The 23,109-nt window shown below is 49.8% G+C and overlaps 1 protein-coding gene and 1 long non-coding RNA gene across 11 annotated transcripts in view; one reads left to right on the top strand and one right to left on the bottom strand.

The window, feature by feature from the left end:
- LDLRAD4 (low density lipoprotein receptor class A domain containing 4) overlaps positions 1 to 23,109 on the top strand; it is a 428,295-nt gene that overhangs the window by 168,769 nt on the left and 236,417 nt on the right. For all 10 annotated transcript variants that reach the window (XM_017951482.3, XM_017951490.3, XM_017951496.3 and 7 more), the window contains one exon: positions 1,039 to 1,459. In XM_017951482.3, coding sequence (XP_017806971.1) covers positions 1,420 to 1,459 — 40 coding nt within the window. In that variant the 5' untranslated portion in view covers positions 1,039 to 1,419. The remainder of the gene's footprint in view (positions 1 to 1,038; positions 1,460 to 23,109) is intronic.
- LOC116271442 lies at positions 2,494 to 4,523 on the bottom strand. The gene is made up of 2 exons (XR_004179993.1): positions 4,268 to 4,523; positions 2,494 to 3,052 (listed from the first exon to the last, which is right to left on the bottom strand). It is a non-coding gene; the product is annotated as an uncharacterized LOC116271442 (long non-coding RNA).

Below are 23,109 nucleotides of genomic sequence, written 5' to 3'. Positions count from 1 at the left end.
GTCTGGTCCTTTGGGCTTCTAACATTCTTGTTGTTAATATTGCTTTATGTTTAATGGAACATCAAAACATCTGAAAAACGTTTTGTAAAATGCTTTTTTATTCTATTATTATTATTATTATTATTTTTTTTGAGACGGAGTTTTGTTCTTGTTGCCTGGGCTGGAGTGCAATGGTGCGATCTTGGCTCACCGCAACCCCTACCTCCCAGGTTCAAGTGATTCTCCTGCCTCAGTCTCCTGAGTAGCTGGGATTACAGGCATACACCACCACACCCGGCTATTTTTTTTTTTTTTTTTGTATTTTTAGTAGAGACAGGGTTTCTCCATGTTGGTCAGGCTGATCTCGAACTCCTGACCTCAGGTGATCCTCCCTCCTAGGCCTCCCAACGTGCTGGGATTTTACAGGCAAAATGCTTTTATTATTATGTAACATATGGAGCAGTTTATAGACTAAATTTGCTTTTCTTTTCCATCCTCTCTAAAAAGATAGTGCGGGCATTTGTTTTCCTCTTAAGAATCCATTTTTAGACCAGGCATGGTGGCTCATGCCTGTAATCCTAGCACTTTGGGAAGCCAAGAGCTTTGGGAGGATTGCTTGAGGCCAGGAGTTTGAGGCCAGCCTGGGCGGCTTAGTGAGACCCTGCCGTTCATTCATTCATAGATAGATAGATAGATAGAATCACTTTTAAAAACTGCTCCTTGCAAGTCCTGCATTTTCTTCCTGGAGTGCTGACCACAGTGGCCATGCACCGCAGACCCCAGTCTAAGGCCTCAGGAACCAGCTTGAGAAGTGAGTTTCTTGCCCAGTGTGTCTGTGAGGGCAGAATGGCCCGGAAGGGACATTTGAACCTTGGGAGGAGCATAGCTGTGGCCTTGGGGGCAGATGGAGCTCCTCCCACCCTGGCAGCCCCTGCAGGAGCCCGCGTGCCCACAGTGGGGTCCTGGAGGCAGCTGCCTGGCTTTTCCTGTCCGGCCTCTATAGGCCGTTAATTGTAATGCTTCTGCCGGTCGTCAGGAAAGTGACCTCTTGCTTTTCAGTTTCAGAGGCGGAGCACAGCGAGCCGAGGCTGGGATCAGGAGCACCTGCGTGCAGGTGCAACCCTGCAGGATGCTGGCAGCGGCGCGGCCCGGGGCGCCCGTGCTCTGAGGGCCTGAGGGCCAGCCCCTCCACCTGCACCATGGCTTCCGCGCCCTGGCTGGACGGCTGACGGGAGCGGGGACTGCCGCCGCCCAGGTGCCACACCCGGGTACCGCTCGCCCGCGCGGAGCTGGGCAGGTGGGCCGCGGATGCTCCCAGAGGCCGGCCCAGCACAGCGATGGACTCGGACAGGCTAAAATGGAAGTGACCTGAGCCTCGCCCGGCGGCTTCCTCGACGGGACAGCGCAAGAGTTGGAGCACAGGCTTGTCTGGGGAGCAGTATGCCGGAAGCTGGTTTTCAGGCCACAAATGCTTTCACAGGTGAGCGTGCTCCGGGTAATCCGAGGCTTTACCTCCACTCCTGGCAGGCAATCAACTCCCAAACCACTGCATGCAGCAAACCTAGCTTTGCAGTCAGGAGCTGAAGGCCAGCGCAGTCCAGGGCTCAGGCGCCTGTGGTGACTGATTTTGACAAAATAAGAATGTGTTTTCCTTCACTCTCTCAATAGCAGTTTGAAAAAGCGTTTGACACTTTTTGCTTCTGTTTTTGTTGAATGATAGTCTACACACAATACCCTGCAGTCTTCGCAGCGTCTTCCAAGCCTCTGTTCTCTAAGGAAATGTGTCACTTGCTGAGCGAGGGTAGGGGAAGTGTGGTTTCTTTACAGAACCGGGAAGATTCTCCGAGGGAAAAGATTAATTGCTGATGTGTGCTTGATCCCTCCCCATCTTTAATTTCTCAGATTTATTTGTGTGCTTGGGACAGCTGGGCAGAACTCGTCTTGCAGTGAGTGGGGAGAAGCGGGACACCCCAGTTTGCAGGGAACCACACAGTCTGGCTGGCACCCAGAGCCCTCACCCAAGACACAGGGGATTTTGAATTCAGATCCTAGCTCTTTTGTCTGATTCACATAACATCCCAGGAAGCCACTTAATCCTCTGGGCCTCTGGCTCCTTGTAGACAGACTGGGCTCGTGACATTGAGGAACCTCATGAAATCCAGGGAGAATGTGTTTACATAAAAGAGGTTTTGGGGGATTTGCTTTTTATTTTAAAGAAAGGTGGTAGAAATAGTCACAAGAAGTGACCCTATTCTCTGGTTCCACGAGTCCCAGAAGTTTGCAGCTTTTCAGATTTTGTGGAGGGAGCAGGTCAGGCTGTTGGGACGCCTGGAGAGAGGGGCAGGGGCTGGGGCTTGACTGGCACGGGCCTTCTCCTTGGATTAGACGCCAGCTCCTAGACAGCCTCGCACTCCTCCGCGCTCCCTGTGGCTTCAGTGTGAAGAGATGGAGCGCCACTGTGGTGCTGCTCCAAGGAAGAATGAGGGGACGGTTCTTCCCAGCCTTGGCCGCGTCCGTGCGCACCTGCAGGCGACCTCCTGAGGCAGCTTCCACCACGTCTGTGACGTGGGGTCTCAGTGACACTGCCTCCCCTGAGGTGTGGGAGGCGGGTCGGGCCCGTGCTGGTGAGCTTGGCAGCTGTGTAGATGCCTCCCTCCGGATTGTGAGGGGCTGGTTACCCTCTGGCCCACATGGATGAGCTCTGCAGCTGTGTACACCTTCCCCCGGGTCGTGGTGTGTGGGTCATGGCCCGTGTGGATGAGCTCAGCAGCTGTGTAGACAAAGGGTTGGGGGAGCACGTGCAAAGCCAAGCTCTCTCGAGCCATCTTCGTACCTGCAGCCCAGCTGTCTGGAAACCCTGCCCCTCCTCATCCTTACCGTGTGTGCTTCAGCTGTTTCCGTCTCAGGAGCAGCTCCCTCGTGGACACCCCTCCCCTCTAGGCGGCGGTGGGCGGCAGAAGCAACTGAGAAGTGGCTGGATGTGAGCTCAGCCTCCTTGTCCCTCGTCCCTACACCCCAGGCTGGGGAGGAGCGGCACCTAGGAGTTGATGTAAGGAATCTCTTCAGAGTAGTTCTGGGAAGAAGAGGGAACAACAAAAGAAAAGGAAGTGAGTGTGGGACAAAAAGAGCCGGAGAAAGAGTGGTGCACTCTTTTAGGAAGCTGCCCTGTCCATGGACCTGACTGCAGGGTGCAGGCTGCAGGGTGGCCCACAGAGGCCAGGGTTCTGGGGCCGTCTCCTCACCCTGCTGCACCTGATGCTGGTCCACGTGGCTTCCACTGACACAGCCACGCCATCCTCACACTCTGGGGTGCTGGGGGTTCCTCTGCCCCAAGGGAAAGGGAAAGGCCTAACGAGCCTGTGTTTGGAATCCTCAGAATCCCGGGGTTCTGCCTGGAGGATTCTTGCAGGTAGCACAGCACCTCTCACATGTGAAGCCAAGGTGTATGGTAGCCGTTACCCCTGGGGCCTGCGTCACCCCTTCCTCCCCTCTCGCTCACAGCCACCCACTTGTCGCTCCTCCGCAGCTCCCGTTTTTGTTTCATTTGTAATTTATGAATAGTAGTTGTCTGTTTTGGCAGGTTCCAGTGAGATGTTTGGATACATGTATGTGTTGTGCAGTGAACATGTCAGGCTAATCGGCCGTGCTCATCGCTGCACATTCGATCATTTCTTTGTGCTGTGCATACTTTGGCTCCTGTCTTTCTTTGTGAGTTTCCCAAGAATTCGTTTCCTTACTTTGGCCTCTTCCCCGCAATGTCAGCCTGGCTGAGTAACAGGTGTGCCGGCGGCGGTGGTGGGGTGTACGCCGCAGCCGCCGTTTTGGAGCCGCAGTGTGCCAGGCACCGTGCTCCCGCTGTGTGTCCTTTGCCAGGCGTCACAGCAACTCTGAGGCCGGCGCTGTCACGCTGGCCTTGCTCCCCGCGGGGCACGCTTGGTGCACGCAGGAACTGGCTGGTGCCAGTGGCCTCTCCAGATTGTCTCACGCTGTGTGGCCTCAGGTACACACGGGGTTCCCTGGGGAGAGCTTCTCCACCCCCTGGGTGTCACCCTCAGAGACTGAGATTTATTGGGTCTTGGCATCACCTAGACCTGCTAAATCAGGACTCTCATCCCCACAAGATCCCAGGTGCCTGGCTCACTTTAAAGTCTGGGAAGCACTGGGAGCTGGCACCCAGCAGAGCAGTGTTCAGAGAGAGGCCAGGGTGCTCGAGGGGGTCATGTCTCAAAAAGAAATCACCTGACTTGCGCCGTTCCTTCAGCAGGGGGGATCCAAATAATGGGCCTACCTGTTCTCAGGAGACCATCGCGTGCTGAATAGCGTTCACACTGTTGGGTGTGCCGGCACCTGCAGGGCAGCATTTTTAGCTTCCCCATCTCTCTCTAGGAAGTAACCAGCAGTGAGATGAGGAGATGTGAGTGCCTGGCCTTCTCTGGAGCTGGGTCCCTGGAGACTTGGCTCATCATTTTTATTCTTGGTCTCCCTGCCCCTCTGTCTGCCCACATAGTTTGTAAGAGTCCCTGTGGTGCAGGATGAAGGGCTGACACGCTCTGCCTGCGCAGGCAGCTGGGTGAAGGTGGAGCTTTAGAGGGAGGTGAGCAGGAGCCTGGTGCCCAGCCCACTGCCTTAGTTGGGTTGCTGTTTTTAAAATTTTGGATTTTGCTGATTCTCTGGGCTAATGGAAAGGAGTCTTGCCTTAGATCAGGCATCGAGGCATCTTCCCTAGGCTTTAAATCGTGTGTCAGGGCCAGGCAAGTGTCCCTGGGCAGTTAACTGTACGTCCACTGAAAGAAATTTGTCACTTTACGTTCCAGTTCTCTTGGAGGGTGGAGGCTCAGAATTCCTCTTTAAGAGGGTTTTGGGCGGGACTCCAGCTGTGGGGGAGGACTGGGAGACCTGCTGGGAAGCTGCGTTTGTTTGGAGCGTGTGAAATTACCATGAGGGTGGTAGGCGTTTGGAAGGCCCCTGTCCCCATGCCAGGCCGGCAGTCCTGCGTGATGGAGTTCACGCACCTCGTGCCTCCTGGGTGAGTGTGGGTATACTCACATAGATGCATATTGCACGTTTAACTTCTTAATTATGATCTTAGGTGAATGCTTGCATACAGGAATTGGGATACATTATTTTTAATTTTCTTAGCATATACAATTTAGAAGTGATTTCAGTCCTTTAGATACTATTTTAGATCAAAAATCAATGTTTTTCCTTTTACAAGTAACATCTGCTCATTGTAAGCAAACTTGAAAAGCTCAAGAGTCAAAAGAAGACAAATAATTTCCCGCACGCATCTTTGCCGTGGGAATCTTTCTTCAGGCAACATTTTGGCTTACATCCTTCCAGTCTTTTCTTTTGCAAATTTCTTCCTACAGAACTGTGTTCATAATAGTATTTAATATAGTAACCTGATCTTTCCCTTTAACATTACATTATGAGCATTTTTCTTATACATTTGATTTTAAATTGCTGCATAGTATTTTCATGTACATGTACTTGAATTTTAAAATTGTGTAGCTATTGTTGGATAGTCCTGTTTTTGACAGTTTTCACCCTTCTGAATAACGCTTTGATGAACACCTTTGTGCATAAAAGCTCTTCTGTATATTTGATTATTTCCTTGGGATGAACTCCCCGAGGCAAAATTATTGGGTCCAAAGATGTGAATCCTGTTAAAGCTCATAATTTAATTTCCAGAAGAATTGGTTGATCCTAACTTTTGAGGCTACGCTGAAACTGGCTTCCTTCCGTTGCCGGTCGCCTGTTCGCGGTGACCGTGCTCAGAACTGGGCGTGTCCCCCACGGTTCAGCCGTGCGTGGAGCAGCCCTCCCCTGCCTCACAGGGCGTCTGTGAAGCTCTTTGCAGCATGCGGCTCTGAAGGCCGCCTGAGTGCTGTGTGTTGCACCCTCATGTTACACTTGAGCACGTAAAAACGCAGATGTCCAAAACTTACTGTGTTTGTTCTTCCAGGCCCTCGTTCTGCCTGGCTGTCATTCATTGAGGCAATGATATAGGTGAATGGCCTCTGGAAAGATAAGACTCTGTCCGTCCTAAAAACAAACCCCCATTTCCTCTGAGCAGAGGGACGCAGGGACCCTTCCAGGTTGGGTCCGCCGGCCTCCATCCCAGGTGCCATCACGGTGCAGATTTCATCTGAGGTTTCTTGTGCTTTCGACTGACTTGGGGCGCATCCTGCCTGGGTGTCACCGCACACGTCCTAAAGATGTTGCTGGCTTGAGATTCTGCCTCTTCCCGGCCCGTGGTGCCACACTTAGATACTGAAAAGTTTTTGCACAATTAATTTTCTTAGACTTTTTAAGTTATTTCAATGTTAGAGAAAAAACATTTAACCTCAATAACTAGGTAAGGGAACCACATTCCCGTAGAATTTGTAGTGAATCTTTCCGGTGAAAGGAGAATCAGATCTCATTGTTAAATGAATTTAGGTTATTTCGCTCGTAAAGGAGGAGGAGGGTAGTTAGTAGTCTTTGTCTGTCTGAAAGTGCTATTTTGTGGATGTTGGTGACCAAGTTTTCTCAGCCACTAATGAGACTGAAAAAGAAGAATCACATAAATGGAATAGTTGGAGCTGTTTACCCTGCGGGCTCCCAGTGGAGGATGTCGGCTTGCTGGGGGTGTGACTGGGCTGCTGGGTTCAGCAGCAGCTCCCAACGTGCCCTTCCCACCCCACAGACCCTCCGCGCGTTCCTCATCCCTCTCCTCTGCAGGGTTGCGCCTGTGGCTGACCCATGGATGCCCTCAGCCCCCGCCTCCCAGAGCTGCCCAGAGAACGCTCGCTTTAGGACATATTGAGAGCTGTTCCTCCATAAAAGGAGTGGGAGTGAATTCATGGCCAAAGCTTGGAAGAAGAAACTTGAACCATTTTCTTTCCTACAGAACTTTTCAGTCTTTAATGTGGGGCTGTGCAGTGTGGAGGTCCCAGGTGGGCAGACAGCGGGCAGTGTTCTCCCAATGACAAGACCTGGAAGGCGTTTGAGAGGGAACAGCAGGCAGGGACAGCTTCTCATAGTGCGCACTCTGGAGAAGCCACAAATGTTTTGGGGGTCGCCTCCCACCATCTGCAGCTCCCGTGTGCCTGTCCCACCTGCGCCAGCGCAGTGGTCCCCGGCGGGCTGCTTCTGTTGGGCAAATATTGACGGAGCTCTTGCCAGGTGTATGTCAAGTGCTGCGGAGAAACAGTGTCATGAGACCGTCTCCCTGCCTCTGTTCTCTCCTCTGTCTCGTTCTGCCGGTGCTCGTTAGAGTGAGGTTTTAGTGATAAGTTTCCCTTGCCCCACAACTTTCCAGGGCTGCTGCTTGCTTCATAACAAGAGTCCGGACTCCTTGTCCTGGAGTTCGAGGCCCCCCAGAGTTGCCTTCCTTCATTCTCGTGCTGTGACCAGAGTTCCGGACACAGTGACTGTGAGCCCACCTCTCAATTGTTTGTGCAGCGTTTAATGGCGATGCTGTTGCTGATACTTTCTCATCTCCTGCAGATTCTCTCCTTCCACCCCCTTCCTCTCCATCTTCAGGATCTGTCTTAGGTCCATGTAACCTTTTGTGATGTGCACAGGAGAAGCCTAGACAGTCTTCCTGCTTGCAGTTTAGTAGACGTAGAAATGACTGATAATGGCTTTTTGTAAAAATCTTAAATGCTTTTTCTCCAGGGAAGTTCAGTTTGTTGAGAGAGCCATTTGCACATACTGTGGTGTTTGTACTTGGTTTTTCCTTGATGCTGTTTAGCCTCGAATGTAGTCCTCAGTTATAAACCTCACCTTAATTAGTAACGTTTCTGTGTGTAAATAACATGTAATTTATGTTGTTATTCCCATAAGCACCAAACTCTTCTCCATTTTCTTCCCAGTAAACCATTCTATGCTGTTTCAAGATAATAAAATGTGATTATCTTCTTTTGTTTTAGAGGCATCGTGGTAGTCTCATGTCTGAGATGTGTACTTACCCATTTTAAATAAGGGTGAGAAATAATTTCAGTATTCCCTGAAACTATATTTATTTTAAGGTTACTTGAGTGTGTACAACACAAAGATAGTTATAAATATCTTTTTATAGCTCTTAAATAGCTAAAATAGCAAAAGAAATTAAATATAAAAATTATGAAGTCAGAAGTGTTCAATTAATATTTAATCTGACAGATGAGTTTGTTTGCTGAAACCTTTCATTTTCCAGCTCTTTTTATTTATGATCAGAGCATCCCGCAGGGAGGCTTCGTGATGGTGGCTGCTCGTTGCTGGATGTTGGGCTGACAGCACAGCCTAGACCAGTTTGAATGCTGGCTCTGCTGTCAGTAACTATGAGCATCGTTTAAGATGAACCCCTGCCACTGAGTGTCCAGGATCTGAGCAACCTACGTGTCTCATTAGGTTCTTTGGAAAATGCTGGCTTTTGTCCGTTGTACATCTCGATGTTGTAGTTATCCCTGAAATGGAGCCACTTAGCTCTAGAGAAATCAAACGTGCAGAAAGCAGGTGGCTGCTTCCATACGTGGCCTCTCGTACTTTCTTGGGTCCTACCCTCCTTCTCTGTTAGTGTATGGATGTCGAGAGCCCCCCTTTTTTTTTTTTTGAGACGGAGTCTCGCTCTGTCACCCAGGCTGGAGTGCAGTGATGCGATCTCAGCTCACTGCAAGATCTGCCTCCTGGGTTCACGCCATTCTCCTGCCTCAGCCTCCCGAGAAGCTGGGACTACAGGCACTGCCACCACGCCCTGCTAATTTTTTTGTATTTTTAGTAGAGACGAGGTTTCACCATGTTAGCCAGGATGGTCTCGATCTCCTGACCTCGTGATCCGCCCGTCTCGGCCTCCCAAAGTGCTGGGATTACAGGCGTGAGCCACCGCGCCCGGCCTAGAGTCCTTCATACTGGATTCTTCTGTGCTGTCTGTTGGAGGATGAGCTCAGAGGCTGGGAAAGGCGTTGGTTCCAGCAGGAGCAGCCAGCCCCGGTCACCCTCCAGTTCCTGCTCTGTGACACCGATGAATCAGCTGACCTCTCTGAAGTGCACTCTTCACCACACTGAGGTGGAGATAATGGCCAGTGAGTAGGTTCTGTATCGGGATTAAGTGAAATAACATCTGTGAAGTACCGAAACACACAGTCTGGCTTATAGTGGTGCTCAACAGATGTTCTTCTCCGTCTTCTTTCATCGTCTTCTTGAAGTTGACTATACAGAAAGGCCTCAAAAATCAGGGGTTCATTTAGCAGATATTTAACAGCTGTCATGCCATACTTGTGTCTCACGGGTGTACAGTCTAAGTGTCATCACGATCTGCACAGTTAACTCTGATGACATCCCGTGCAGGTGTGGAGGTGGGAGCTGGCGTGGGGGTGGGGCTGGCAGGGTGGGAGCTGTTGTCGCCGTCGGAGCTGTTGGGGGTGGGAGCTATTGGGGGTGGGAGCTGTGTTGGGGGTGGGAGCTGTTATGGGGGTCGGAACTGGCTGGCGTGTGGGTGGGAGCTGTTGGGGGTGGGGATCTGCAACACGTGGCTGTGGCTTCCCCTCAGGTCCCTTACATCCTGTCTGATTGGGCTTTTAGCTGAACCTGAGCCCTGCCGCCTGCCTGTGCTGGGCTGATAATGGCGTCTCCTCCAGAGTCTCATGGAGTCGTCACAGGCCAAGGGTCTTCAAACTTGGCTCGAAGTCAAGTCCCGGGTCTCTGTGGTTTTTCAGGATACTATGTTTAAATGGGGGAACCCAGAAATGGGATGCAAAAATAAACAAGTTTAACATCTGGGTGGTGGTTTATGGTTCCATTAAACATTTTTAACCAATAATGGTCCAATATGGGAGTGTGGACTCTTTTTCCTCTCAGTTAATGTTGGCTTTTGTAGAATACGCCAGGGTGGTGTGAGAAAGACACCTCCGAGTTCAGGATTTCCTAGGGGCAAGAAAAGAATACAAAATAACAACACGGTGCCCTAGTTGGGCATCTAATTCTGTTCTCTGTTAGCACAATCAGCCTTGTTGTCCTTTGTGGATGCTCAAGTCTGTGATATAAAATGATGGTGCACATACTTATAACACACATAAGATTACTTATGATACCACATACAATGTAAATGTTGTGTGAATACTTGTTATACTATTATTTTAAAAAGTTGTATTTTTTACTTTTTAGACAGGGTCTTGCTGTGTCACCCAGGCTGGAGTGCAGTGGTGCTATCATAGCTCACGGCAGTCTCAACCTCCTGGGCTCGAGTGATCCTCCCTCCTTGGCCTCTTGAGTAGCTTGGACTGCAGGTGCATGCCAACACATCTGGCTAATTGTTTATTTTTTGTAGAGACGGGGTTTTGCCATGTTGCCTAGGCTGGTCTCAAACTCCTGGGCTCAAGCGATCTTCCTGCCTTGACCTCCCAAAGTGCTAAGGTTACAGGTGTGAGCCACTGCGCCTGGCCTATTTTTTATTCTTTTATTGTTATTTGTATTTTTTTCTCAATATTTTCAGTCTGCAGTTAGTTGAATCCATAAATGCAGAACCTGTGGGTACAGAGGGCTGGATGCAGAGACTGTGGGTACAGAGGGCTGGATGCAGAGACTGTGGGTACAGAGGGGCTGACAGTATAGCTGCAGAGATTGTACAGAAGAAAATACTTGTTACTAAATGTTTCTGGGTGCCGTATTGTACTTTAAAGAACCCATATTCCAGTTGCTAAGTAGACAACAGGCCCCCAGACTCCTTAAGGAGATGTGGGTGTGCCTGTTTCACATGGGGGTTCTGTCCTAGGCTTGCTAGGTCTGCCAGCCCTGAGGGAGAGACCAGCCACAGCTGTTGATGGGTTTGCCTGACTTTCTTTTTTTTCTTTTTCTTTTTTTTTTTTTTTTTTTTTTTTTGAGACCAAGTCTCGCTCTGTTGCCCAGGCTGGAGTGCAGTGGCGCGATCTCGGCTCACTGCAATCTCCATCTCCCAGGTTCACACCATTCTCCTGCCTCAGCCTCCCGAGTAGCTGGGTCTACAGGTGCCCACCACCACGCCCGGCTAATTTTTTGTATTTTTAGTAGAAATGGGGCTTCACCGTGTTAGCCAGGGTGGTCTCGATCTCCTGACCTCGTGATCCGCCCACCTCGGCCACGCAAACGGACTTTCGTTTTTAATTTTTAAAAACTTTAATGCCCTTTTGCACCAATAGGGTCTTGCTGTATTTTCCATGCTGGTCTTGTATTCCTGGCCTCAAGTGATCTTCCCGCTGTGGCCTCCCAAAGCACTGGGATTGTAGGCATGAGCCAGTGTGCCCTGCTGGGTTTGCCTGACTTCTTAGGGAAATCATCCTGAGGTCAGTGTTTCCGAATCCCACCACCTGTTTCTTGTTATCTGGTCTGTAGCGCCCTAGAGTAGCAGTGTCCTTGGCACTCGCTGAGAAAGCCGTGGGACTCAGCAGGCCCTGCCCCAGGACGACAAAGCACGGTGTTACCACGGCACAGCACTCCTCGCACGCGGAGTTGGGGAGAAAACCAGGCTGGTCTGTCATCTACACTCATTTTTTTCTTTTGTGATAAAATTGCAGAAAATTCAGGGTGTTTTCCCTGCCCTTTTGGAAGGATGCTATCTTGATCTTGCGCACACTGTTTCACAGAGCTGACATAAGGAGTGAAGATTAATTGTCTGCCACGGCAGGTGCTTTCGCATATGTGGCCGTGTGTGCTCCCTGAGACAGCCCCAGGAGGTGTGGGCGTGATCTGAGTTTGTGGCTCAGGATCTGCACAGGCCCGAGAGACCCTCCTCAAGGACGCACCGACCAGTGGGGGCCACCGTGTCAGGGTTGAGCGTGGGGCTGTCTCAGATCCTCCCACTGTGGCCGTTTGCTTCAAAGTGAGTCGGGGCAGGAGGGGACGGAGGGAGAGAGGCCGGAGGCTGAAGCTCCAAACCGAACGCAGATACTAAGCATTTGATAGGGTTGTCTGTGTTCTAAGTTGGAAAATACAAACTTTTGCATGTCTACCTTAGATAACCTCACTGGCATTTGTCATTCTGCTTTTGGAATGCTTAGGCGTGAAAGCAGAACGGCGTCACGCTGGTGATGCTTGCATAGCAGTGTGAGTGTGCAAACCTGAAAATGGGGGAAAATGGGACATTCTATGTTACGTACATTTTACCACAATGAACATAAACAATTTTGAAAAAAAGAAAATTGCATCAATACCATTCAGTTTGTCAGAAGAGCTCAGATTTGAGTGTGGGTTTTGATGGGAAGTAAGGGAGCAGAAAGATGCGTGGGAAAGTGGGAGTGGCTGTGGGTGGGCAATGAGGGTCTCAGTTTTGGCTTAAGGACAGGTTTCGAAGGAGATGGGCGGCCCCTGCCACTAACAGCTGATGTGTGGTGGACAGTGCTCTGTTGATGAGGGTTTGGTGCCCACAGGGAGGACAGGCAGTGTGCTGGTGTCCTCACAGCCTCTGACCACGAGCCTGGAATGGGGATCCCTCTTTGCAGAAGCAGGCCCTGCCACGGAGCAGCCCACCTCCCCCCGGGGCAGCCCACCTTCCCCGGGGCAGCCCACCTTCCCCGGGGCAGTGGAGCAACCGTCTACTGTTGCCTGGGACTCACTTCCCTGCGGAGCGTTGGTCCCAGTATCGCGTCCACTCGCATGGAGTATGCTCACGCACGGAGATGCAGCCACCCAGCGCTTCATCTTTGTAACGATGTTTGGGGCTGGGAGCCATGGCTCACACCTGTAATCCCAGCACTTTGGGCGGCCGAGGTAGGAGGATCGCTTGAGCCCAGGAGTTCTGGACCCGTCTGGGCAACATAGCAAGATGCCACCAGATGTGGTGGCGTGTGCCTATAGTCCTAGCTACTCGGGAGGCTGAGACACAAGGTTCGCTTCAGCCTTGGAGTTTGAGGCTGCAGTGAGCTGTGATCACACCATTGCACTCCAGCCTGGGTGACAGAGTGAGACCCTGTCTCAAAAAAAAAAAAAAAAAAAAAAAAGCTGCATGTATTTTGCCCTAGAGAGAAGAGGACAGTGATGTGTTTAGACACATGTACATGTTACTGGGCTCAAATCCTGGCTGTGCCACCTGTGTGGCAGCCTAACCTCCCTGTGCCTCAACTTCCTTATCTGTCATGTGAAAATGACAACAATAGGTACTTTAGAGGTGTGTTGGGGAAAATACATCCATTTATGCAGATAAAGCACTTGCAACCAAGCCAGACACGAGTGTAAACATGCAGTAAATAGTGACTGTTATTTCAGGCACACGGCTGCTACTCAAAACATGACTTTATGGCAACAGGCAGTTGTTAGCCATTGACTCGCTTTATTGACCAAACCTGGCCCCCAAATATTTGCGAACTCTGAGACCCCAGCTCGCTGTCTGCAGAGCCACGTGGGTGTCCTGTTTGCCAGTGGCATCTGAGGACCTCCTTAGAAGAATAGCTCCTAGGGTTTCCAGGGATGGCAGCATTATCAGAATTCCCGCTGTGAACTCACGTGAACAGACACTCTTCTGTCAATAGTTCATTTCTAAACAACAACAGAACAAGCCTCAGATTCTTGTAGATGCCTTGGTAAGTTGAACTTACGTCCCCGCATGATGAATTGTTCTGAATGTATTCAGTGAAGATTGATTTCCACACAGTGAGACTCTTTATTATTTTGCTGCATTTTGTAACAAAGTGGAAATGGAATTTAAACAAACATGTTGGTAAGCAGTTTAGACTCTGTATCTTTCCCGTTACTCTTCCCTGTTGGTTGTTTGATGCAAACGTTTCTGGGCCCGGAGAGCCAGTCGGCGTGAGCTCTTACTGAATTTCATTGATTTTTTTTTTTTTGAAATGGAGTCTCCCTCTGTTGCCCAGGCTGGAGTGAGTGGCGCGATCTCCTCTCACTGCAAGCTCCGCCTCCTGGGTTCACGCCATTCTCCTGCCTCAGCCTCCCGAGTAGCTGTGACCACAGGCGCCGCCACCTCGCCTGGCTAATTTTTTGTATTTTTAGTAGAGACGGGGTTTCACCGCGTTAGCCAGGATGGTCTCCATCTCCTGACCTCGTGATCCGCCCACCTCAGCCTCCCAAAGTGCTGGGATTACAGGCATGAGCCACCGCGCCCGGCCAACTTTCATTGAATTTTTCGCTGGGCACTGGGCTAGGTGCTTGGAAATGACAAAACAGGAAAATATTTCGTTGAATAAACACTACATAATTTGCTTGGATGGCAGGCTTCTTTGGGGCAGCTCGTCCATGTCACACATACTTACACAGTTAGGTTATTCTTTAGCATGGGAGGAAAAGAGGGAATCATGCAAGGTGTGGCGATTTCACTTCCGCTTATAAAAAAAGTGCCACGGGATCTTTAATTCACCTCCTTGTGTCCTTTTGAGATCCTGGAGGCCTGAAGGGATTTCTGTTTCTGGCAAGAATTTAGGCTTGGGTCAGAGTCCAGGGGTGAGGGTAGTCCCACCCGTCACAGCTCTGGGACCGGGCTGCTGGGCGTGAGGCCCTTCTGTTTGTGCGGTCCGTGCACACGTGAGCAGCCCTGACTCTCAGAAATGTGGTGATGGGGAGGAGACACTCCAGGATGGTGAAAAGAGTACTTACGATGGGAGCCCAGGGCTGGAGAGGAACCGGGGCAGTGACAAGCCCAGCCGTGTTCACAGGCACGTCTGTCATATCGCGAGCGAGCCCGTCAGAGGGAGCAGAGCCTTCTTCTCTCACACATTCTCTTGAAACGCTTTGACTAGAAGCCTCGCTGTTGGCACAGGGATGACAGAGGACAGGGCACGGTTCACTTACAGGCCATGAGGCGAGCTGCTGAGGCCCAGTTCCAGATTTATTGACTTCACATGTGTTCCTGGAGCACTTGCTGTATACCAGACACTGTGGTAGGCACTGGGGACACGGGGCTGAGTAAGGTGCAGGCAGACCCCATGTTCGTGGAATTCACACACGTCTGGGGGACAGAAAAAAGTAAACAAATGTATCCTGCCATTTCAGACAGCATCCGGGTCCCGAAGAAAATCAAGTATGGGAAGGATGTAGGCGAGGGACAGGGAATGGCCGTTGCTGATAGGAGGGCAAGGCGAGGCCTCGCTAAGGACAAGGGAGGGCAAGGACACGGAAAGCAGGGAGAGAGGGTTCAGGAGAGAGCAGCCAGGGCAGGGGACTCGGGCTGGAATGGAGTTGGTGTCTGGGGAACAGTGTGTCAGCTGTCCAGAGGCCACACGCCCCGGAGAGGACAGGCAGGTGGGCAGTCACTGTAATTCCATTCATTTCCAAAGGAAGGGAGACGCTGGCTAAGACTGTCAATTTTGGCTAGGAATGTTTGCTGTATATTTAATACATTTATATTGTCTTTTTCTAAATCATCGTTTTGAAAGAAAAAAAAAAACATCTCTTTCTCCAACACTGAGTTTCAGCACAGTAGAAGAGCTTTATGTTTCGGGCCACTGCACTTTCTGTATTTCCTGGCTCCTTGTAAGTGCGTTGCTCAGACGTGTCGGTGCGAGCATGAGAGGAGCAGGCGGGGGGCTGGGCGGACGCTCCTGTACGTCCCCGAGGTCCTGGGAAGGAAGTCGCCCATCCCGTGGTGGAGAGGATGCCCCACACTCAGGTCCGGACAGCCTGGCCTGTCTTCAGGGGAGTCCGGTGCAGGAAGCAAATGACGATGTTCTGCTCAGTCTTTGTTCCCCAGATGCAGGCTGCAGCCATTTGGGGCCAGACAACTAGAGATTGGGATCTGCTCGCAGCCTGGGTTCACGTCTAAGCTGGACCTGCCTTGGGAACTCTGAGGCTTTTTCCTTCTGTGTGGTTTCAGCCCCCCTCTGGCAGGTGACCAGCGCCACTAGGCCCTGCTGGAAGTTATCCTCACACTTCCCTGAGGTTTGTGGACTGACTTCACAGTTTCCGAGGGTGGTTCCTCCTTATCCGGGATGACGGCAGGATGAAACAGCACAGAGAATCGGTGGTGGCGCTTCGCCAGATCGCTCTTTCATCTGCCGTGCTTTGTCTCTTCTCACCTAAAATGAGAACATCTGATGTACTTTTCATGATATTTCAGCATTCAATACCGTCTTTAGAAAAGATAGGAATCAACAACGTGCTTTTCCCTTCTTTTCCAGCAGAGCCTTCAGGCTGTGGGCCCCATTCCTTGTTGCTTGTGCCCCTGGGCGAGTCCTGGTTTCCGCGCAGGTATCAGGGCAGTCCTTGCCCTTTCTTCACAATCACAGCTGCTGCTTGGTTACAGGACTCTGCTACCCTGACCCGAGCTCACACTTCTCTTATAAACATCCCATTTTCAGAAACTCACTTCTAGCGCTAATAGTTTCCCAATAGCTAAATCTCGAAGTACAGAATTCTTGTCTCCAGTAACGTGAACAATTTTTATTTACCAGAACATGTTTCGGCACCTGCAGGCTCTTCTTTTAATTAAAAAGAGGCTTACGAAAAATTAAAGATCTCTTCATTTTTAAGTGAAAAACATTACAACTTTTGGGATGCTGAATCTGGGTGTTTTTTTTGACCAAGAGTCCTAAGAGTTCTCATTTCAAAGGTATTTTTAATGCATTGCATTTGTTTCTGTAGCTCCTAGGTCAGTGCTGCTTCTATAGACGGCAGTCAGCAAACATACATTGAATGAATGAAGTGGTATTTGTGATGATCTGGGGACTCTTCCATCATTTAAATTCCAAATTGCGAAACCCAAAGAAAGTTGAATGCATAAATGTCAACCAGAAAGGAAATCTAACAATTTTGTCTTGAGGTTTTATCAGGAACGTAGGTAAAGGTGATGAATAACATGCTTTTCACGTTTGCAAATGACAGGAGATTGGAAGGGGTTGCTCTCCCATTGGCCGACACAATCAAAACTTAGAAACAACAATATCAAAACATTAAGCCAGTCTCCGAATGACATATGGTTAAATGATAATAGCATGTTCTTATGCTGAAATAGTATGTGGCTATTAAAATGATATTGAAAGACAGTATTTGCTGTCCTGGAGAAAAGCTTATGATACATTTTTAAGTGGAAAAAAGAACATGCTAAAACAACAAGAAGAGGGTGATTCTGTTTTTAAAATAAAGAACAAAGACTTAATAGACGGATGCATACCAGAATGCTAACAGGGACCACCCCTGAGTAGGAGCATGAGGCAGTTTTCACTTTCTTACCCTCGTTCATTTATACAGTTTCTTTTTTAAAGTAAGAACGGAAGTGTTTTATTAAAAATGAGTTAATAATAACTGTTCTTTTGTGGTGAGTAAAATAAAACGTGGGGCCTGGAGTCTCTCTTCTGTGGTGAAAGGTGTCTCGGTCTGGTGCAGTTTCCTAGACGGACACTAGGACCCATGATCGCTTCGTGGCGTCGTTATTAGGAAGCAGTCCATCTGAGGACGGACGGCAGAACCGTTTGCTTTCAGAATGAAGGGCAGTGAGCGTATGCTGGCATTCCTGCATTGCGAAACCCACAATGCTGTGTGACCTTGGGTGAGTTACTTTGCCTCTCTGAGCCTCAGTTTCTCTGTGAAATCAGGAATTAACATGGTCTCTGAGACCCCCTTCTGATGGTGAGTGTGTGATTTGGTGATTCTGTGGCCCTGCGTCATGACCTTAGTTAGTTCTCTTTCAGCAGGGGGTGTTTTACTGCCTTGCAAAATCCTAGTGGGACTGTGTGTCTTTCTAGGAGCCAGGGTATAAATGAACAGATTTCAGATTGATTCTAATATATTTTACCTCTCAAAGAAAGGGCGTGGGGAGACCATGACCTTAAAGCAGGTTTTTTTCTGTTGTCTGTGAAGCCTGTGATGATTGAGAGTGGCTGGGGCTGGCGGGAGGATGTTTGGGTGGAAGAGGGAGGCGATCCGGATGCGCCCTGCCCCGCGGAGGCACCCAGCTTGTAAGGAGGTGATGTCTACACTGAGTGCAATGACTCTGACCTGAGGGAGGCTGAGGCGGGGCCTCTGACTCCTGCCCTGTGCCCCGATGGCTAGGCTAGTGTGGCCTGGGAAGTGACTTTCATCTCCCCCTCCAGGTATATTTAATAAGAGGCCATAATTTCAGATTCTGCTGCTTCTGGATGAATGTCTTAGAGAGGTGGGAGGCGCCCTGCAGGATGGAGCCTTCCTTGAGCATTGTTGAGGTGTCTCGGGGGTGCCGTGGCACAGGCCCTCCCCTGGGGGCATCACTGTTCCCTTGCTCTGCGTCCCTGCTGTTTCCCCTGCCCCTAAACAGGCGTGGAGATGTGCACGGGACACGCGGAGGCCAGATCTCCACAGAGCAGAGTGCCGTGACGGCGTGACTGCGGCTGTGCCCTCACAACAGCCGCAGTCAGAGGAGCCGTGGGACGCGTCCCACACGGACACAGCCCGTCACTGGGCGCTGCTCTTGTGCTGGGCGCTGCACTTGTCATTTAAAATTTATACTGAGATGCTTAAAAAGTTAACTACAAAATTCAGGACCTGTTTTAATAGGCATTTCAGCTGTCGGTGGTGTTTCAGAAATGCATGCGAAAGAACTGAAATCGCAAATCTCGTAGGTCGTATGAAGAAGGAAAGAAAAAAAAAGCAGTGTGAGCGAAACCCAATGAAGAGGTCGTAAAAGTAGGTGTGACCTCTGTGAGCCCTGAAGCAGTGGGAACCCCTGGGAAGGTCACAGATCTCCTAAGGGAAGTGCACTTTTGCTTTTTTGATAAGCAGAAAGTAGTAATGATGAACAAATACAATAGTATTAGTTAGCATTTAATTGTGTACCATGGGTCAGGTGCTGTGCTGAGTACTTCATAGGTAGCATCTCATTTAATCTCCACAGTGACTTCAAGAAGTAGGTATTGAACCTGTTTTATACCCAAAAGACTGAGGCTTGAAGAGACAACACATCTTGCTGGTGGCAGAATTGGACTTTGTACCCAGGTTATCTGACACTGAACTCAGGCCCTTAACCTAGTATGTGTGATCTTAAAATGGAGAACGTAAACTACAAGTTCACTACCACTGTTTGTTTTGTTTTGTTTTGTTTTGTTTTGTTTTGAGACGAGGTCTTACTTTGTCACCCATTCTGCAGAGTAGTGATGCAGTCATAGCTTCCTGTGGCCTTGACCTTCTGAGCTCAAGCCATCCTCCTATCCTCCTGCTTCAGCCTCCCAAGTTGCTGGAACCACAGGCACAAGCCACCGTGCCTGGCTAATTAAATTTTTTTTTTTTTAAGAGGCAGTCTCGCTGTGTTGCTCAGGTTTTGAACTCCTAGCCTCAAGCAGTCCACCCGCCTCAGCCTCCTACAGTGCTGAGATTATTGCAGGCATGAGCCACTGTGCCTGGCCCCTATGCAAGCGTTTTCACCATTGGAATTAGAAGCATTTCACTGTGGACTGATGAGCTGTGGTGTGCAGGGCCCTGTCCTACTCTGAGCTGAGGGTGTCTGAGTGCCACAGTGATGTGGGTGAGCACCCAGGCTCCTGGGCCCGCTCCTGTCGCAGCTCACTTTCTGTCCTCCAGAGCAGGCAGCTTATCTTGCCTTGAGAGACGGTTCCTCCCTAAGTCTGTTTCTTTAAACTCAGTAAAGATTGCACGGTGATTCTTACTGTGCAACTTTAAAACACTGATATCACATGTCTTTATGGCTGAGAATGTTGCTTGTATGTTTGCAGCATGTTTTATTCTGTCATCTAATAGAGCTGGGCACCCACGCTGGCAGCCCATGTGCTAGGAGACCCACACCCAGGCCCATGTGTTACGCCTGGGTGCCCTGGGGAGCACCGTCCTGGATTCCTGCCATCTGGTCCTCTCAGCGATGACGCGTGGTGAACTTGCAGTGCCCCCCCTGCCAAGTGACCTTAGTGCCTTCTACCTGAGAGAGTCGCGGATCTCAGTTGGGAACACATGGTGCCAAGGTGCCATGGACTGGTTTTTGCAAGTTACTTGCAAGTCCTAGAAATGACAGTGACCTGTAAGCAAGAAGCTTGGGACCTCTGTGTGTCCGGAAGTGACATGATCAGCACTCCCTGGGCATTTTCTTTGCGCCAGAGAAGCTGGAACGCCTGGCATCATGTAGAACCCCAACACGAGGATACAGTCAGGAGGACCTCATCCTCTGCCCCATCGATGTCGTGGTGTGCATGATTATTTTATTTGCTGGGAAAGAGGCTTCCCCTTTGTGCTGGGCCTGCCTGCTCTGGAATTCTCAGAGGAGCCTCCTCATTCTGGCTACCTCTGAGTGGGAGCCTGCAGCAGAGATGGGCAGGCTCCCGGGACCCGGACAGGGTGGGAGTGGGGGCCTGTGGCAGGGACCTGGACAGGGTGGGAGTCTGTTTCCCACGGTGCTGGCTGTGGCCGACGCCCACTAGGCCTGGTTGCGCTTGCTCTCACTTGCCATGAGTTTTTAGCACAGTGGTCCCCTGATGCACCTGCTGAGGGACCTCTGCGCACTTACGGGAGGAAGTCTGTCGTCCAGGGCTGCCTGTCCCTGAGTAGAAATGCAACTGTCAGGGTGCTTAGGATGGTGTGTGGTGGGTGAAGGTGGACTTGAGTCCATAACCTTTGAAGAGCAGACCCTGACTCAGCAATAAAATGTGGTGACTGTTTATTAATGGCAATTTAAGTCCAGGACTGTCGGCCTCTGCCCTTTCATATGTGCCATAAACTTAGCATGGCGTGGCGGGCTGCGGGACAGAATAATAAAGTGCGTGGCGGTGTGCATTTTAAGCTTTTCTTTTGATGGGTTCTCTGTGCACAGTGTGTAGGATGCCCCTGGGAGAGGAGCTTTTCCTGCCCTTGTTGTAAACGTGTGCGTGAGTGGGCGATGCTGCTGGACGTCACCTGCAGGACTTGGGTGCACCCCTCGTAGAGGCTGCTCCGAACGTGGTTCCAGAGCTTCTCTGCTCTCATTTATTATTAGAGACGTACAAGTCATTTAGCTGAAGGGAAAATGTAGTTTTTCCTTCATCATAGCGTTAGATTAATTGAGGGTGAAGTGATTGTCCCGAGTAAATCTACCCAGTGTTCCCGAATGCCCACCGTGCCGAGGCACTGTGTTAGCACCGCAGCTGGGGGCAACGATGAACAAGACGGTGCTCTGCGCCTCACATCACTTACATATGTTAACTGACTTTCCTAATTTGTACCAAGGTCTGTGACCATACCACCCTGAACACACTTGATCTCATCTAATTTGTACCAAGGTTACCTGAGGGTAGTAACACTGCTAGGAGCTGTATGAGTGCATCTTGTCCAAGGTTTCACCCCCTTGGGAGCAGATGGCCATTTGGAGCTCAGAGAATCATTGCCTGGCCAAATGGTGGGCGTGGACCTGGCCGGCTTCCGAGAAAGGGAGCCAGGAGCTGATAGGGCAGTGGGCCCGCCTGTCTGCCTTTTCTTGACAGCCCTCACCATTGCTTTTAATGACATATTTGTGTGTTTCTTATACTAGGGTCTATCACACCACGTTCCTGAGGGCAGGACCTAGGTCCCTTTGTATTAATTGTATTAAGAACTCCATGTTTAAGAAACCATAATTAGTCAATTTGACAAACTGCACTCCCTGCCTATTTCCACATCTTCAAAACTGGAATTTGGTTTATAATTGATCAGGTCTTACAACTACAATTGTGTGTATTTTGTTTTTTTTTCTTATTGTTACATAAAAATTAGCGTCTTACAATTACTATCACCTTATATTCAATTCTATATGAAATATAAGGTCCAGGCACAATGGCTCATGCCTGTAATCTGAGTACTTTGGGAGGCTGAGATGAGACTATCACTTGAGGCCAGGAGTTCGAGACCAGCTTGGTCAACATGGCCAAACCCCGTCTCTACAAAAATTACAGAATTGAGCCAGGTGTGGTGGTGCAGGCCCCAGGCCTTTAGTCCCAGCTACTTGGGAAGCTGAGGTGGGACGATCACTTGTGACTTCAAGTTTGAGGCTGCAGTGACCCATGATCATGCCACTGCACTCCAGCCTGGGCGACAGAGTGAGACCCTGTCTCAAACAAAAAACAAACAAAAACAAAAACGTGAGAAGGAGAGGGATAGAGTAGTAGGGCGTGAACTGTGGAAAACCGTAGTCGGTAGAAGGCACCCAGCATGTATTTATTTATTTATCTTGGCAATGAAATCTTGTTCTGTCGTCCAGGCTCACTGCAACTCTGCCTCCTGGATTCAAGCGATTCTTCTGCCTCAGCCTCCTGAGTAGCTGGGACTACAGGCACCCACCACTGTGCCTGGCTAATTGTTGTTATTTTAGTAGAGACGGGGTTTCACCATCTTGGCCAGGCTGATCTCGAACTCCTGACCTCGTGATCCACCTGCCTCGGCCTCCCAAAGTGCTGGGATCACAGGCAGGCAAACTTGTAGTTGTAAGACCTGATCAATTATAAACCAAATTCTAGTTTTGAACAGGCAGGCACACAGCTTATTAATCGAGCTTCCTTTTGGCCTGGAAGTTGGGATGCCTGTTCTTCTTTTCCCCCGTAACTTTTTTTTTTTCCCTCCTTCTCCTTCTTTTCTTCCTTCTTCTTGTGCTTTTAGAAAGTTTGCTGGGTTTTGTAAATTCCATACAGTGAATATGGGTTACTTTTTAAGCAATGGAAATAAGTTTACTGAGGTGATGATGACTGTATCTTTGGCTTTGTGTGCACAGAGCGAAGGTCTCTAAGAACATCCTGCTGAGACTTCAGAGGAGCTATGTGATCCTACCTTTGTGTCACAGCCCACCCCTGACCCCCACACAGGCCTGCCTAGAAGGAGCTGGGTTCTGCCTGTTTTCCACATTACCTCTGTGACATCGTATAATCACGCTGCTTATTGTGTTTTTGTTTGTTTGTTTGTTTTTTTCACTAGGGAAATAACTGGGCTAGTTTCATAATACAGATGAGACCAGGCCTCGTGGTAGTGGGCGAGTGATTGAGGAGGGCCTGGAAGGGGTGGGTAGTCTGCCACCTCCCCTCCCAGGGAAGCGGGGAGATGTGTGGGCCCCTTGGGGATCCTGTCTGAAACGCTTAATTACCCTCTAGGGATCTGTCTTTAACTATAGATGATTCCTCACCATATTGTTTGTGGTTACCCTGCCTATAGATTATTAAATAACCTTGTCTCTTATTTATGGCCATTACACACAGGAAGACTAAGCTACTGATAGGCCAGACTAGTAACCTATTATATCTTCTGTGCAATTTACATTCTCAAACGTTTCTATCT

Source organism: Papio anubis, chromosome 19 (assembly GCF_008728515.1).
Source record: "Papio anubis isolate 15944 chromosome 19, Panubis1.0, whole genome shotgun sequence".
NCBI lineage: Eukaryota > Metazoa > Chordata > Mammalia > Primates > Cercopithecidae > Papio > Papio anubis.
Note: the sequence above shows the minus strand (reverse complement) of the source record. Positions and strands in the feature narration are given on the sequence as shown.